The sequence below is a fragment of the Schistocerca serialis genome, chromosome 4, assembly GCF_023864345.2.
Source record: "Schistocerca serialis cubense isolate TAMUIC-IGC-003099 chromosome 4, iqSchSeri2.2, whole genome shotgun sequence".
NCBI lineage: Eukaryota > Metazoa > Arthropoda > Insecta > Orthoptera > Acrididae > Schistocerca > Schistocerca serialis.
In genome coordinates, this window is record NC_064641.1 from 250,882,012 (window position 1) to 250,900,720 (window position 18,709).

General features: G+C 37.9%; 1 protein-coding gene across 1 annotated transcript in view; it reads left to right on the forward strand.

Moving 5' to 3' along the window:
* Positions 1 to 2,294: 2,294 nt before the first annotated feature.
* The window catches only part of LOC126473839 (uncharacterized), a 189,643-nt gene continuing 173,228 nt past the window's right edge, over positions 2,295 to 18,709 (forward strand). Inside the window, exons 1-3 of the mRNA XM_050101166.1 lie at positions 2,295 to 2,399; positions 2,509 to 2,567; positions 3,139 to 3,190. Of these exons, the coding sequence (XP_049957123.1) occupies positions 2,327 to 2,399; positions 2,509 to 2,567; positions 3,139 to 3,190 (184 nt within the window). The 5' untranslated portion in view covers positions 2,295 to 2,326. The remainder of the gene's footprint in view (positions 2,400 to 2,508; positions 2,568 to 3,138; positions 3,191 to 18,709) is intronic.

The following is an 18,709-nucleotide window of genomic DNA, read 5'->3' on the forward strand; positions in this document are numbered from 1 at the left end:
TTCTCCAAAGGTCTCTTTAATTTTCCTGTAGGCAGTATTTATCTTACCCCTAGTGAGATAAGCTTCTACATCCTTGCATTTGTCCCTAGCCATCCCTGCTTAGCCATTTTGCACTTCCTGTCGATCTCATTTTTGACATGTTTGTATTCCTTTTTGCCTGTTTCATTATTTTCTCCTTTGATCAATTAAATTCAATATTTCTTCTGTTACCCAAGGATTTCTACTAGCCCTCGTCTTTTTACCTACTCGATCCTCTGCTGCCTTCACTACTTCATCCCTCAGAGCTATCCATTCATTTTCTACTGTATTTCTTTCCCCCATTCCTGTCAATTGTTCCCTTATGCTCTCCCTGAAACTCTGAACAACCTCTGGTTTAGTCAGTTTATCCAGGTCCCATCTCCTTAAATTCCCACCTTTTTGCAATTTCTTCAGTTTTAATCTACAGTTCATAACCAATAGATTGTGGTCAGAGTCCACGTCTGCCCCTGGAAATGTCCTACAGTTTAAAACCTGGTTCCTAAATCTCTGTCTTACCATTATGTAATCTATCTGATACCTTTTAGTATCTCCAGGATTCTTCCATGTATACAACCTTCTTTTATGATTCTTGAACCAAGTGTTAGCTATGATTAAGTTATGCTCAGTGCAAAATTCTACCAGGCGGCTTCCTCTTTCATTTCTTAGCCCCAATCCATATTCACCTACTACGTTTCCTTCTCTTCCTTTTCCTACTGTCAAATTCCGGTCACCCATGACTATTAAATTTTCATCTCCCTTCACTACCTGAATAATTTCTTTTATCTCATCATACATTTCATCAATTTCTTCATCATCTGCAGAGCTATTTGGCATATAAACTTGTACTACTGTAGTACGCATGGGCTTCGTGTCTATCTTGGCCACAATAATGTGTTCACTATGCTGTTTGTAGTAGCTTACCTGCACTCCTATTTTTGTATTCATTATTAAACCTACTCCTGCATTACCCCTATTTGATTTTGTATTTATAACCCTGTATTCACCTGACCAAAACTCTTGTTCCTCCTGCCACCGAACTACACTAATTCCCACTATATCTAACTTTAACCTATCCATTTCCCTTTTTAAATTTTCTAACCTACCTGCCCGATTAAGGGATCTGACATTCCACGCTCTGATCCGTAGAACTCCAGTTTTCTTTCTCCTGATAACAATGTCCTCTTGAGTAGTCCCCACCCGGAGATCCGAATGGGGGACTATTTTACCTCCAGAATATTTTACCCAAGAGGACGCCATCATCATTTAATCATACAGTAAAGCTGCTTGCCTTTGGGAAAAATTATGGCTGTAGCTTCCCCTTGCTTTCAGCCATTCACAGTACCAAAACAGCAAGGCTGTTTTGGTTAGTGTTACAAGGCCAGATCAGTCAATCATCCCGACTGTTGCCCCTGCAACTACTGAAAAGGCTGCTACCCCTCTTCAGGAACCACACATTTGTCTGGCCTCTCAACTGATATCCCTCTGTTGTGGTTGCACCTATGGTACGACTATCTGTATCGTTGAGGCACGCAAGCCTCCCCACCAATGGCAAGGTCCATGGTTCATGGGGGGACTTGGGTATTCAGCACTTGCAAAAAACTAATCAATACTAGTTACCTTACACAGTTAGTATTATTTTTTTCTCAACACAGTAATAAAAATGAATAGTGAACATTGGTTTCTTTGCTATACGAAAATAATAAACTGACATAAAATTGATAAGTTATATTAGAATGAATTGTTTCATTTTTGCCCCTTAATTGTGTTGCAACCTGTTATTTTGTGTGCAAACAGCATTAATAGTTCAAAAATTTGCTGATGTTGTTCAAGGTACATACTGTAGTTCAAAAAGTCAGGCTCTACACGCCAAGTAGACTAGCAGGTACATAGTAATTGAATTATACAGCCACAACATTATCAATTTTCTTTCTTCCGAGTAAGATATTTGTTTACGTTTCATTTAAATTCAGAGTGAGCTAAATATCAAAGGCTAATTTCATACAAGCATTAATAGTAGCTGATAAATAATGTAGCACACACAGAATAGTTCTGATCACTGCTTTACTATGCTCAGATATTCCTTGGGTCAGTTTTTGTTCAACATTTATTTCATTTCCCTGAAATATTTTGCTTGAGATGTTGATTAAATAAGTCTCTCTGTTGCTGTTAGCATATGATTATATCAAAAGGATACACTCACATCACTTACAGAATTATTCTAAACTAATTTTTGTTTCAGGTTCATAAGACTGTTATTGATCTATCAGCAGGTGATACTGGAAGTGACTACTGTGAGCCTCCAACTGACATGGATTCTGGTGAGGAAAGCTCACCATGTCACCGACCTAGCAACAAAAACAAAACCTCTTCAGATATTAAGTGTATGTGTCATTTTCACATGATTTGGTACATTTTAAATAGTTTAACAAATGCCATTCAGCATCTAAGTACAGTAATAGAGAATTAACCTGCAGTTTTCTCTGATTACAGTTGTCAAATATGGGGAAAGACTTGATATGCCTCCAGAACTAATTGTAACTCCTGCACAGGTATTTTAATTCCTATTCTCTTGTCTAAAATCATGAGGCTGTTGAAACTCATTTACAGTAATATATAATGAAAAGGATAGATTGCTACTCACCATATAGAGATGTTGATTCGCAGACAGGCACAGCAAAAAGGCTGCTATACATTTAAGCTTTTGGCCATAAGGCCTTCTCCTAACATAGAAAACACACACACACACACACACACACACACACACACACACACACACACACACGCAAGACCACAACTGTCTCTGACCACTAAAGCCACACCACACACCTCAGCTGCCAGAGGCAGTAGTTGCATGTGTGTAGGTGTGTGTGTGTGTGTGTGTGTGTGTGTGTGTGTGTGTGTGTGTGTGTGTGTGCACATGCATGCATGTAAATTTGTGTTTCTACATTAGAAGGAGACCTTTTGGTTGAAAGCTTAAATGTATAGCAGTCATTTTGTTGTGCCTGTCTGCAGCTTAGCAACTCCTCTGTATGGTGAATAACAATCTATCCTTTTCATAACATTGTTGTTATTCCATCCTGGATTTTCCATTGTTTGAAACTTATTTACATGTATTTGTAGTTTCAGATAAGTGAGACACCTATGGCCATGGACATCACAGAGAGATTAACTGGTGAGTGAAAACATGGAACACAGTTATAAATACTTTCTCATTTAAAATAAAAATTAGTATTGATAAGTAATCATCCATGAAATATCATTTGGAATCATATAAGTGGAATGAATTGAAACAAATAGTAGCCCAAGAAAAGAAACTATGCTGGAGTTCTTCTTTCCATAGTACGTGTTCTATTAAGGGAAACATAAAAGAATATTTTTTATGTTGGTGCAGGAAGGAAGTGTTCCAATCATGTTCTCCAAGACCATTCTGATAAAAGATCTGTTGAAAGGATTGCTGTAAAAACAACTGTCAAGAACTCATGATTTTAAATAGTGTGTTGGCTTTGCAATTAATTATGAAATCACATAGATGTAGGACTATTTTTGATTATAAAACATGCACACATACTATAAACATGTAGAGATATAGGAAATAACCAATTTCCTAATCATATTAGTAAACTTTCCTCACACCACTTCAGCAGTCATCTCATCAGCTGTGTGTCTGACAATACCTGAGACAGAATATACAGTTAAACAGTAATAGATAAAGCACCATAACACTTTATTTAAATACACAGTTTGATTTATTAGAAAAGGTCTTACAACACATCCATGGTTGGATTATATGTCTCTTTATTGGTGGTTACAATATCTGTGAGTATACAGTGTATGTATCTTCACATTACAATGTCCTTCAGGTATGCATGCAAGCCTTCAGGAAGAGACACTGTTCTGACAATTGCATCTGGGATAAATACTCAAATGGATTTGTATTTTGCGAATTTGGATTGACGTGAGCTGTTTGTAACACATGAAAATTTGTGTCAGACCAGGACACGAATCTGGATTTGCGACTTATCACAAGTAGTCACCTTAACCACTTCAGCTGTCTGAGCTTGCCTCTGGCACTGATCCAAAATTCCTTACATCACAGAGTCCACCACCATTATGCTCACACATTTCATGATTTACACACAGGGAAAGACATGTATTCTATCACATTCTATCACCAGTAGTGAACATAATGGTGGTAGTGGACTCTGTAACACACAGAAGTTTGGATCAATGCTAGAGGAGTTCCTGGATAGCTGAAGTGGTTAATGTGACTGCTCACAGTAAGCAGGAAATCCAGGATTGACTCCTGATCTGGCAGAAAATTTCATATGTCTCAAACAGCTGCTGTCTATCCAGATTCACAAAATGTGAATCTGTTTCATCATATGTCTCTCAAATGACTAGTTTCTAAGCTTTAAAATGTCATCTGTATTCTACAGGCATGGTGAGACTATGTAACCATTTACCTCAGAATACGTATGTCATTTCTGTGCTGTCCATCACAGAGGGATGGAACTTGAAACTGATATTTTGTTGTAGTGGAGAATTTTTTACCAGCTCAGAAGCCAAACACATACATTAAGGTTCTAGTGTGCAGTAAAAATATATGTTCATGTAGCTGTCCTAGTAACTACTTAAGTGTAGAGATGTGACAGATGATAGTGACAAGGAATGTATAATCTCACAAAATATATTCTTTGTTATCAAGAAGTAAGAAGAAGTTTGAGAAAATACTATCCTGTAGTATATGCAATAAATTTGAATGTATGGTCAGTATACCTTAGAATGACTACATAGTAAGATCTTCACTTTTAAAACATCAGCATAAAAATCAGGTTGCTAAGTTTACAAAATTGAAAGTCAGTGGAGTATTCCATTACGATTGGTTCCATAAAATCTTTGGCTTCAGCAAGAATTTTTGACTTCCGGAGACATGATGGATTACCATGGACTGTGATGCGAATGCCTAAGGCTATCTGCAAAAGCATTTAGATCATATACTAGCTGTGCTGTAATTTTGGCACAACATTTTATGTGGATGTGACAGGTAACCAGCTGACCACCTAAATGAAAGGCCACTGCCAAATTGTGAGCACGCAGTGGTGGCATACATGGCTGAGCACAACATGCTGATTTCAGTAGCTGCTGCACATCCCATACCATCTGTAACCTTGCCCCCAACACCAACTTCTCTGAGTTACATAGACAGGAATTGTTTTTACTACAGACCATTCAATCCCATAATTCTCCTGCTCACAATCTCAGCTAGTCGCTGTTCCTCACCAACCTCACACCTCCTCTTCCCTCTTCCTTTGTTCTATGCCTACACAACCCCCTTCCAATCCATTCTTACATTTCATTTTCCATTGTTCACAACTCCCCCTGTCTGTGACCAAAATGGCTCACAGGTGCCACATTCCTATCCCCTCATATCCTGTCTCTCCCTGTCAGCCACTGTTCACCCTTCCCCTATTCTCCTTCCCATTCCTCACATCCTTTCTCCTCTCACCCATTCCACCCAATACAACCCCTCATCCCAGTTGAGCTGCAGTGTTATCACGATGCAGTCAGCCAGGGCAATACAACTGTGCATGTGCCTGTGTACTCTGTAGCTCTGAATAAGGATTCATCAGATAGTTGGCATCATTCTCTGTCATTCCCTGTCAACAACTGAGCACCTCAGGTAAGTTCAACACAATAGATCAATAGAGAGATAAATAAATAAAGTACCAGAGAATAAGAAATAGCCTACTGGCTTATGCAGGATAGGTATTTTAAGTGGTGCCTAGTTTACAAGGACAAAATGAATTGTAAAGGCATGGTAGTGAAATAATTGAGAGTATACAGTTTAGAATGTCATAAACTGAAGAAGACTAGTGAGTTACAACAAGTGGATGATAAGAAAAGAATGTTGAAAAATACAGTAGGACCACAGAAAAGATAGATGTGACATGGAAGAAGAGAAAAATGAGAACTTTCACAAACATACCAAAAGTGTTATGGATCCAATGTATAAGTAAAAGTTTGAATTCTTTGGGTGTTTGATGTGAATGAACAAAGGTTGGCCAGAAAGATCTTTTAGTGTGTCATAGAGTTAAAGATAACAAAAAAGTCAATAGGAGAACCATACAATATCTGATCCATAACAAACAAAGAATAAAAATTGAATTGACACCTGCAAAAATCAGGGCAAAATGTCAAATCCACAGTGATATCATCCAAGTAACATTAGAAGATAGGAAGTGAAAGAGCATATCTCTGGACAGAGAGGAGAGGATGACAGAAAACCTGAAGTTCTACACAAGCAGAATCAAAATGTCGTGCGTATGAACAACAGCAAACATACTTGTATTGGAAATCAATGACAAGCAACTGATAGAGGGTGAAAGTGCGAAATTGCTGTAATTCAATTTCTATTTGAATTTGGAAGCCTTTTCTGTCTTTCTCTTTCCCTCCAATAAAATGGTACCCTGGAGGGGAAGTAAGAAAGGGGAAAAGATCAGGAATGTTAAAACTGAAGAAGGAAAGGGGACAATTACTAATACCTGCCCCCACCATAGGACCTCCTCTGCAGGGAGAGGCTACTGATTGCCCATCCTGTAGAATGGAGACTGATAGACATCCTCTCCAAAGCACAAAAAATTGGCTCCAACACCATAGTAGGGGAATCCTAAGAAGAGTTATGAAATGCTCATGCTAAATTCAGCCCGACATTTAAATCTGGGTAAAAATGAAGTGACTGATTAGATGTTCCATTTAGCCAACAAATCTACTATATTAATGCAGTTGATAAAACCAAATATAGGCCCATCCACTTAACTTATATTTAAAACAATAAACGAAATTCCTGTATGGAACAATACATAAAATAAAGGAACAATGGCCACTCACATGTAGCAATACAGGACACTGATGTGTAGTGCATAACTACATGTAACAGAAAAGAGTGGCTAAACACCATCTAAAGTATAAAAATCCATAACTCTACTCAGAAAATCAAAAAAGTTCAAATTTATTTTGCACAATGAATTAGTGTACCACCCTCTCCCAAATAGGACATACCCCAACTTAATAAACTACAACATATTAAACCCCGCTATAAACAGAAAAAGACACTCAATAAGCTTAATTTAAAATCTTGTCAGGAATTGAGAACTCGAAGAGAATTACGTCTCCCACCTTGCATTGTGTTGGACTACCATGTTCACAACTTTTCTTCTATTTTTCTCCCTTTTTAAGTGATCAATCCTAATGTTTATGGCCTTTACCTATGTGTCAGCCATATCCAGAGGCAAATCTTTCTTTCTTTCACATCCTTCTGTAGCATCACGTCTCAAAAGCCTTGATTGTCTTCTTTTTGAGTTTTCCCATGGTCCATGATACACTACCATACAATGCCGTGCTCCAAATGTAAATTCTCAAATATTTATTTCTCAAATTAAGGCATGTGCCTGGTATTAACATACTGCATTGGACCCCTTGCTTTGGCCATCATGTGGTATTTTGCTCCCATGGTAGCAGAATTCCTTAATTTTGTCTACTTCATGGTGACCAATTTTTATATTAAACTTCATTAATTCATTTCTACTACTCGTTACTTTTCCCTTTCTTTGGTTTACTCTCAGTTCATATCTGTACTCAGTATACTTTTCATTTTATTTGGCTGGTCCTTCAATTATTCTTCACTTTCACTGCAGATACCAAATGTCATCAGCAAATTTTATCATTGATATCCTTCCACCCCAGCCATTGATATCGTTCCATCCCATTCTTGAAACTTTGTTTTATTTCTGTCATTCATACTGAACAGCAGGGGTGAAATGTTCATCTGAGCCTTGCACCTTTTTTGAACTGAGTGCTTCATTCTTGGTCTTCTATTCTTATCTTTCTTTCCAGGTTCTTGTACATATTGTATATTACGCATCTTTCCCTGTAGCTAACTCCTATTTTTCTCAGAATTTTGAACATCTTTCACCATTTTACATTGTCAAATGCTGTTCTTGGTGACAAATTCTGTAAATGTGTCTTGATTTTCCTTAAGTCTTGTTTCCATTATCAGGCACAATGTCAGATCAGCATCTCTGCTGCCTTTGTGTTCCCAAATGCCAAACTGACCATCATATGATAGATGCTCAATTTTCTTCTCCATTCTTCTGTGTGTTAATCTTATCGGCAACTTGCATGAGATGTTAAGCTGATTGTGTGGTAGTTCTCACACTTACCTGGAATTCTTGTCTTCAGGATTGTGTAAATAATATTTTTATGACACTCAGTGGTGTAAGTCTCCTGTATCATAGATTCTACACACTGATTTGGATAGTCATTTGGTTGTTACTTTTCCCAATTATTTTAGAAAGTATGAAGAGATGCTACTATTCCTTCACCTTTATTGATTCCAAGTCTTCCAGGGCTCTGTCAGATTCTAATTTGAATCGTACATCCTATACTGGTTTTCTTTCTTGAATCTTTTGTCAATAGCAGGTGCAGTCCATTCTGTGAAAAGGCAGAAAACTCAGAAAAAGATGTAAGTGTGATCTCTTTTTCATTGCCGCTGCATAAAAAATAGTCATCTTTTCTTCCTAATGTATATTAAATTTTACTAAAATCAGTGTTACTAATTAAAAAGTCTTATTCCATTTGTGATAACTTCCTGTAATCAATCCAGAAAAACAATTAACAATAAATTGTTGTTAACAAAAGAACAGTATCTGTGCAGTATTGTGGAGCTAATCCTCCCAACATCTTCAGGCTGTACATCAAGTGCAATAGTGGTCAGTCTGTGATACACAGCAGATGAACTCCAGACAGCCATGACACTTGCTAAATAATAGTCCATTAAAGCAAAGCATACCCAAACTTGACATTATCTTTGATTGCAGCAGCAGCATGAGTACAAATGCTAGTGTCACTATTGATGGTAATACAGTCCTATAATTTTGCCAAATTGACACCCATTTCTTCTTCTCCTGTGTCATCGGGCATTTCCTCCCCTTGTAGAGGCCTTCAGTGTACACTTACCACCCATCTGCTCACATCTTTGCCTTTGATAATGGAGTTACCTTTGGGCTCTTGATATTAACATCCATGTTGTTAATTACAGTTAAAGTTACTTTCCACCAATGTGCTCACATCTTTGCCTTTGATAATGGAGTTACCATTGGACTCTTGATGTTGACATCAATGTTGTTAATTTTAGTTAACGCTATTTTGACTTTTCTATATGCTGAATAAATTTTCATGATGACCATTTCTGTTTCAGTTTCTTCACATTTTCTTTCTTTCATTTATCAGATAAATTATTTCTTCTGTTAGATTTCTTCAGGGCTACCTTCCTTATACCCATGTTTGTCTGTCCAACTTCTGTGATTTTTGTTTTTAGAGATGTCCATTTCTCTTCACCTGAAATGTCTGCTGTGGTAATCATTATTGCTTTATAGAATATCAGACACATCTTATCACTCCTCAGTACTTTAGTACCACACTTTTTTGCACATTGATTCTTCTGGATGATTTTCTTAAATTTCAGTCTACTCTTCATCACTACTGAATTGTGATCACAGTCTATATCTGCTTCTGGATATATCTTCAAATCCAGTACCTGATTTCAGAATCTCTGGCTGACTGTGATGTAATCCACTTCTTATCTTTCCATGCCTCCAGGCCTTTTCCAAGTATAACTCTTCCTCTTGTAGTTCTTGAACACTGTATTGAAATTTATTGCAGATCTCAATTAATTTGTATCCTCTCTCATTCCTACTGCTACTGAGCCCTTATACCTGCATAACTCCATTTTCTATTCCTTCTTTAATTACAATGTCGTAGTGCCCCATGTTTATTAGATTGTCACCTCCTTTTACACACTGAATTATGCATCAGTATCATCGTACACTTTCTGTATCCTTTCATCTTTTGCTTGTGAGGTCAGTATGTATACCTGGACTATTGTTCTGCATGTTTGTTTGCTGTTAATTCTAATGAGAACAACTCTACCACTGAACTGTTCACAGTAACTCACCCTCAACCTGTCCAGTGGTAGAAAGTGTTGGTTGGAAAATAATGGCTGCAATAGGCTAATACACTGGGTAACAAAAGTCATGGCATAGTGATATGCGCATGTGCAGATGGTGGTAGTATCACATATACTGATACTAGCTATAAATGAGCTGGGCGTTGGCAGAGTTGTCATTTGTACTCTTGTGATTCATATGAACAGGTTTCCAGCATGATTATGGCTGCTTGATGCAAATTAACAGAATTTGAATGCAGAATGGTAGTTTGAGCCAAATTCATAGAACATTCCATTTTGAAAATTGTTAGGGAATTCAGTATTCTGAGATCCACAGTGTCAAGAGTGTGCTGAGAATACCATATTTCCAGCACTGCCTCTCACCACAAACAATGAAGTAGCCAAAGGCCTTCAGTTAATGACCAAGAACAGCAGAATGTGCATAAGAGTTTTCAGTGCTAACAAACATCACTGCATGAAATAAAGGCAGAAATCAATGTGGAACATACAATGAACTTATATGTTGGACAGTGCAGTGAAATTTTCATTAATGAACTGTGGTAGCAAATGACTTAAGCAAGTGCCCTTGCCAAGAGCATGGAATCGCCTGCAGTGCCTCTCCTGGGCTCCTGATCATTTCTGTTGGACAGCAGACAACTGGGAAACCATGGCCTGGTCAGCTGAGTCCTGATTTCAGATAGTAAGAACAGATGGTAGGGTTCGAGTGTAGTGCAGACACCACAAAGTCATGTACCCAAGTTGTCAACAAGACATTGTGCAAGCTGTTGGTGGCTCCATAATGGTGTGTGCTGTGTTTACATGGATTGGTCCAACTGAACCAATTGTTGATACTTCGAGACTGTTTGCAGCCTTTCATGGACTTCAAGTCCCAAAACAGTAATGGAAATTTTAAAGATGACAATGCACCATGTTGCCAGACCACAATTCTTTGTAACTAATTTGAAGAATATTCTGGACAGTTTGAGTGAATGATTTGACCACCCATCTAACATTTGTGGGAAGTAATCAAGGGGTCAGTTTGTGCACAAATTGTTCACCAGGAACACTTTTGCATTTGTGGGTGGCTATAGAGTAAATATGGCACAATATTTCTGCAGGAGACTTCCAGTGACTTGTTGAGTTCATGCCACATCAAGTTGCTGCACTACACCTGGAAAAAAGGAAGCCCAACACTATATTAGGAGGTATCCCCTAACTTCTGTCATCTCAGTTTATGTCAAGATGGGGGGAATCTTCAATCTGAGGATAAATGTTATAGCTCTTCGTCCAGAAAATGGGTACCTTAGACTGGCAGTGGCCAGGAAAACGTTTCTGAAAAAGAGAAATTTGTTAACATCAAGTATAGATTTAAGTGTCAGGAAGTCGTTTCTGAAAGTATTTGTATGGAGTGTAGCCATTTATGGAAGTTAAACATAGACAATAACTAATGAGGAGGTATTGAACAGAATTGGGGAGAAGAGGAGTTTGTGGCACAACATGACTAGAAGAAGGGATCGGTTGATAGGACATGTTCTGAGGCATCAAGGGATCACCAGCTCAGTATTGGAGGGCAGCGTGGAGGGTAAAAATCGTAGAGGGAGACCAAGAGATGAATACACTAAGCAGATTCAGAAGGATGTAGTCTGCAGTATGTACTGGGAGATGAAGCAGCTTTCACAGGATAGAGTAGTGTGGAGAGCTGCATCAAACCAGTCTCAGGACTGAAGACCACAACAACAACAACAACAGGCTAACAAATGTGGAAACAAAATGGAAAGCACTTTGATACAGAGAATGATGTATCTGTGCTGTAAATACATAGTGCGTGTGAGCGGGACTATAAAGACTTATAATGTGGACAGTATCCCAGTATCAATAAATCTGGAGGCAATATACTACAAGACCAAGCACAGCATGGTGTTTCTGCTGAAAACTAGTTACCTCCAGGCAGAAACAGTCACACTGCAAGATCAATCCTTTGCTCAAATATAGTGGCTAATTAATGAAATGGAAAAGTCAACCATATGAGAGCAAAGTATTCCTCTAAGGACTGGAACAATGTGCACAACAAAGTGTTAGGAGGTGGTATACAATCAACCTGGTACAAAATAGTTAACAAAACAATATCAGTGAAAGAAAAGCTTCACAAAATATGTTTGTTTGTTAGAGTGTAACCTTACTGGTACCCTGTGACACAGAAATGTCTGTGGAGAGAACAACATCATAGGAAAATGATGCAGAAATAGAATCTGGCTGTCCTGTCCTGAGATGAGATAGAAGAAGTGTATTAGAACTTAAGGGTGATTCAGGTCAATTTGCAATATCCAAGTGGTTAGGAGCAAATACAGTGATGGCTGGAGATTGTTTTGGTCAGTGGTGAACACTGCCACAGGAAAACTAAGACAGTTGCAGATTTTGGGACTTGATAAGGAGAAAATGGTCTGAATATCACTTGTTCATGGCATTCTGACTAACTATTGTACTGAAGGATATTTGTAAGCAATTGCAAAAGCAAGGGATTTGACTGTTAGTGTAACATAAGTCAGTGTCCAAGTCTGTAGGATGAGAGCTAACAGAAGTAGCAATCACTAGCAGCACTATAAAGTACAAACATTTGAGAGCAGCATTCCAAGTGAGAAAACAGACTTGAATCAAAGCTTACCTGACGCTGGGTTTGAGCGACATGAAGTTGGCGTCCAAATGATCTGACTGAGAACTCTCCTTAATATGAAAATCTGGAGTTTTTAAAGGATTGTGGTGGTTCATGGTTTCTTCTTATCTTTAACTGGCATGCCAATCCACCATCACTTTACAGACATTGGCCAATCTGATTTGTGCCTTTGCACCTCCAAGGTGCTTTTCACCAACAACATGGCTTCTCCTACTCTGAAGACATGGATGCTCCTGGCCTGGTTTGTGTACCAACAAACTCCATGTTTGATAAAAACAGTGTTCAGCTGAAAGCTAAATGTCACTTCCCTTCCTAGTATGGCTAATAAGTGTTGTACATCACTTTGGCCCACTGTAAGGGTGGATGGTGTAGACTTCTATCTTGAGAATAGGGACTGCTGTTCTAGCAGTTATACTGATTTCCCACCTCACTCCAACCTGCATATATCGAGTGATGTTGCTGTTCTTAGGAGCAAGGATACTGCTTGCTGCATATACTAAGATGTGCCTATTTGCAACCACTGTCTAATCTCACACCTTACAACAGCATCTAGATGATTTATAAAGTTATCATTTACTTCTATGATCTGAAAATCCTAATCTGTGGCAGTTGCCCAGAGTGTTTGCAGTTCACATATGCCTTCCATTACTGTTTACTTCAAGTAACCTAAACACTACTACTTGCAACTGCACTCTGCATTTTGTCTCTGATTTCCTGCATTGGAGGACCCTCACTGGCTTCTAACAACTTCAAACTTAGCTATGCCTAAGTCAGTGAGTCATCAATAGATGATATGGCTTTGACTTGCAGAACACCAAGACAGCACATCTCACTAACATTGGTGTTAATCTAATGAGAACTACCATCCTACAACAAAGAAAAATATATCACAACCAAGACACAGCTACTACTGAAGGACACTTAACTAAGCAAAAAGTATACAAACTACTTCCCAGAGCTGTAACTTATGAAAATATGAGATTGAAAAAAATGAAAGAAGAAACAACGAAGAGAAGAGATAGAAGTAAGAAATGCTTCTATTGCAGCATCTGTTGGTTGGCTGCTGCTGGTGGCTTTCCGCAATGGATTTGATGGCCTTGTCCTTGCTAATGGGCACAGTATGTAGAAATACATGCTGTGTGGGGAAAAAATGAAGCATGTGAGGTGTACGATGTAGCTGTGTCTGGTCACTTTCCTAAGTGAATGTGTTTTATCACATACCCATTGGCAATGATAGTTTTGAATAACCATTCACTGATATTGGGAAGAGGCCAATGACCTTGTTTTCATGCCAAACCATTACTGAGAAGGAAACTAATGACAAAAGAACAGCAGGGCAGTATACTATATTTAGGTGTGTATTTTAAGCTAATAAATAACAATGATATGGAAGCAATAGACTGCTACTCACCTGGTAGAGAAGGCACTCAGTTGCAGACAGGCACAGTGTAAAAGCAGGCAATATATATTCATCTATCAGACAAAGTCCTCCATCAGATGCAGAAAATACACACATTTACACAAGCACAACTCACTCACACATGTGGCTACTATTACCTCCAGGCACTAAGGGCTGACTGTGGACATTTGGAAGTTAGGAGACAACATCCTGGAGGAAGTAAAGCTATGAGGATGGGTCAAAAGAGGTGCTTGGGTAGCTCAGTCAGTAGAGCACTTGCCCATGAAAGGAAGTTCCCAGAGTCATGTCTTGATCCAGCATACAGTTTTAATCGGCCAGGAAGATTCAATTCAGCACACACTACACTGCAGAGGGAAGATTCATTCTGGAAACAATCCATAGGCTGTGGCTTCCAGGAGTGCTAGTGTTCCATGATAAGCTGTAGAACTTCTTTGAAGTTTGCTAGGTAGGAGATGAAATAATGTCTGAAGTAAATCTGCAATGACGGGTCATGAATCATGCTGGGGTAGCTCAGTTGATAGAGCACTTGCCTTGCCTGTGAAAGACAAAGTTCCCAGGTTGGAATTTCAGACTGTCACGCCATTTTGATCTGCCAGGAAGTTTTGAATTAGCACACATTCTGCTACAGAGTGAAAATTTTTTTCTGCACATAATTTTAATATTTTAATTCTCTCTCTCTCTCTCTCTCTCTCTCTCTCTCTCTCTCTCTCTCTCTTTCTCTTTTACAGTTCTGGGTGTGTTAATGATTGCCTCTAATCTAATGGGTCTGGTGTTATGCCTTTAGTACTTTAGTATTTACAATATGTTCTCCAAACTTTACCTCTTCTCTTCGAAATTGTGCTTTGTATAATTGTAAAATGATCCCTTGAGAATGCAAAATAATTAATGACTTATTTAGTGTATAAGTATATTATTCCCAATTTTTAAAAATTATAACTACATCACATGTCATTTATATAGAGCTGGATTGACAGCTTAGCCCATCACTTGAATGCGTATTCCAACTGAAACATTTATTAATGAAACTCTCAAACACTTAAACTCAAAATTGCAAACCTCTTCCTTCAAATAAAACTGCTGTGTACTTCTGACGACCCAGTTTATTTATTTATTTATTCCATTTTTTGACATCACCTGCCAATAATGTGTTATTAGGTGGCTCATTATAATATATTTTTCTCCTGACAGTCTAGCTAATAGATAATTTATTTTATTGAAAGTCATTATGTCTAATGCCAAATGATGTGATCCATCTGGTTTTTTAAGCTCCATGTATGGAGTGTTCTAACAGCTGACAAAGCCCTAATAATATTCCATCTCTTCATTCTTCCAATCTTGACTTCTTCAGTTTCCTTAACTGATACTGGAAGTGAATATAGGTTAATGCAGAATGGCTTGTGTTTTTTAATTATTGATTTATGAGGAAAACTTTTATTACACCAGGTCATAGAGAAAAAGATATTCCCAGTATCATTAAGGATTGATGCTTTGTCTCTTAGTTTAAATATATTGCCTTAAAAACTCATGTGACTTTTATAAACCCGCTTGATGTTGGATGGTACACTTACTACCATTCAACAGTGATGTGTCTATGATCAGTCTTCTGGCTGGACTGTGTGACATCATGGCAGGTTCCACTTGCTTGCCATGATTACCATGAAGAAAATTCACTCTTCCATCATTTAACTCTATCAGAACTTTATTTACTGATAACCAACCAGATTCTAATAAAATAGGAACATTAAGCCCTTAACTAGAAACAAGTGGTACTCAAATATATATATATCAGGACTTAACATCACAAGATTTTTGCTTTAACATATTTCCCTACTGTTCTTATAATTCCAATATCTTCAACTCCTGAAATTGACATTACAGGAAGATTACTTATCATCCCACTTCTCAACAAAGTTTTGGACAGTAATTCTTCCATCACTTCTGAAGTTGAAGATAATGATGTTTGTGGTCTTTTCTGTAGACCCAACATACTAAAGGTTTAAAATTCTCTTTATTAACTTCCTCCTTTTCTTTTAATACAAGTAGTTAATCACTTAATTTATTATTTTCATCAAATTTGATGAACAAAACTCATTATTATATAGTCAGTATAGTTTCACATCTGAGAATCAAACCTTACTCCAAAAAGCTCAGAGCCTTCCCTTTGCACATTATTGCTGTTATGAAAACTTTGTTTGATCTTCCTGTACTTTCTGAGTTGTTTCTTCAGTACAATATCTATCTTGGGATCTCTCTGTACTTTCTCAAATTGCTCATTTACTGATAGCTTCCAACAAGCAGAACCACACACAAGAAAGAAATTGAAGATTTTTTTAGGAGAAATGGAGTACACAGTATCATCAGCAGCAGAAACAGCATCATCAGTATCATAAAATACTGTGCCATCAGTTGCGGAACCAACAGCTAAAACATCACTGACACACACATCAGAAGCAGTAGATGTTCCTCAGTTAGCAGAAACAACAGTAGAAGTTAATAGAAGAATCACTAGGAGCACAAAATCCACAATGATTTTTGGTGTCCTGCCTGAAGAAGAATCCAGATTTAACACAAGTAAGAGCACAAACTGATGCCTCTTCCAATGTCTCCCCATTCAATGTGACTGTGCCCAGGGGAAACACCGACTAAAAGCTTTTCACCCATAAAAAGTATCAGAGTTTTGTGTTTTCTTCAAGAATCTACATAGCATAAGAAACAAAGGTTTAAACTTACAAATATTCTTACAAAACTACTCAAATCAGTAAATTTGTTTTGTGTAGCTGTAGATTTGCTCAAGGACAATAACTTTGCTTAATTTCCGTAGAAGGCCATCTCTATGGTAATCATATCCGCCAAAATCACAAAAACAGATGTGGCAGTCTAATTATCGCCAGAGAGAGTGTAGAATATACCCAAACTTTAAACCAAATGACTGAATTATGAAAAAAATTTGAACATTTGTAGTAGAGATCACTTAAACGATTCATACTGTGCCTGCTCTATGGGTTATGTATCCCTTCAGTATTCACACTTAGGTTTTTTGTTTGTGTTCTTGGTTGAAGTGGCATGGGGGAACAGTTTTATGGAATTATTGTAAGTAATTCCACAAAATATATGTTTCCACTTCCTGTTTTTATTGTGTCTTACCAGCTTTATGATTCTGGTGACTTTCAGTGTCTGGTTGTGCTGGCTTTTGGTATTTTTCTAGGTATCCCTTGTTACTCTTTTGACACAGAGCTTTGTTCCATGACAACATTGGGGTAAGGATGACATCAGATGGTTAAGTGATTTTCTTTGTTGGTAATGTCCTGCTCTCACATTTATTTTATTTTAGAAGTTTTAATTGTATAGGTCCATATCTGACACTTCTTAAAAGTAACTTGAAGCATTCGCTCGCATCCGCCACTCACCCACCCTCACTCCCACTCCCCCCACCCATTGTTTTGTAATAGAATATTTCCATTATTACGGTTTACACCAGATCATGGAACTTTAAGTGTTCCAAAACCAGTCGCACATGCTATAAAATATTGTTGATTCAGCAACAGTTGTGGGGTTTCTTCATTTTACCAAATGGTCTTGTGCACTTATGGCTGCACCTCAAGAAGAACCCTTTGTAGTAGAGAGTAAGTTCATAAAGCTTTTAGCTGTACACTTCTGCTAATCAACTGATGCTAAGTAAAGATAGCTAAGTTTCTGCTTTCTGGTCTCAGATGGGCTCAATCACCCACCATATCATACTTAGCCAGTGGCGTAATTGGATGTGGTATGAAGGGACATGTGGTCATTACACCTCTCTCCCTGTTGATGTCAGGTTTATTGACCTTGTAAACCTTACTAACTGATTAAATAGCTGCTCAGTTGGCATCACAAGGTGTAGTGCATCCTACATCAGTCTTCCCACTGAGGAAAAATCTATGGCAGTACTGGAAATTGAACCCAGATCCACTGACTGGCAATCAGCCACTCATCTACAGAGGCAGATGGTAACCTGATGGTACCAATATTATACCAATAATAATATTATATCCATACTGAAATATAAGTACCAAAAATAAAATGCTATATCATGGGAAGTACGAATCGCAGACCTACAATGCTGACAGCTACTAGTTTCTTTCTTATTGATAGTTTCTTCCTTAATGTTGACATTCAGCATCCTGAACATTAAACAATTCTTTCAATATCTGATAATAACAGTTTGTTACTGAATATGGCTGTGTCAAACACAAATAAGTACATAAATTTCAAATTTATTTTCTCCTCATAACTATTGCTTATGACTTCTTACACAATGATAAGGAGAGGTGGGCTACAGAGTGGTGTGGCAACTGTTTTCAGCATAGGAAAGCTGTACAGGAACAGAAGTGAACCAGTTAACACAATGAACAGAAAATTTACTTTACTTGTATTTCTCCAAGCATATGAAGACTCATTACAAATAATGTAGCTACAAACAGGGTCCAGCTATCCCAATGTCAAATAGGATGAGCCTTGCTGTAGTAAGACATGAATGATGGAGTGTGAGACACAACTCATAGTGAAATGCCTTCAGCTGGAAGTGGGCTAAGGGACTGCTGCCAGCCTTCCTATTATTGCA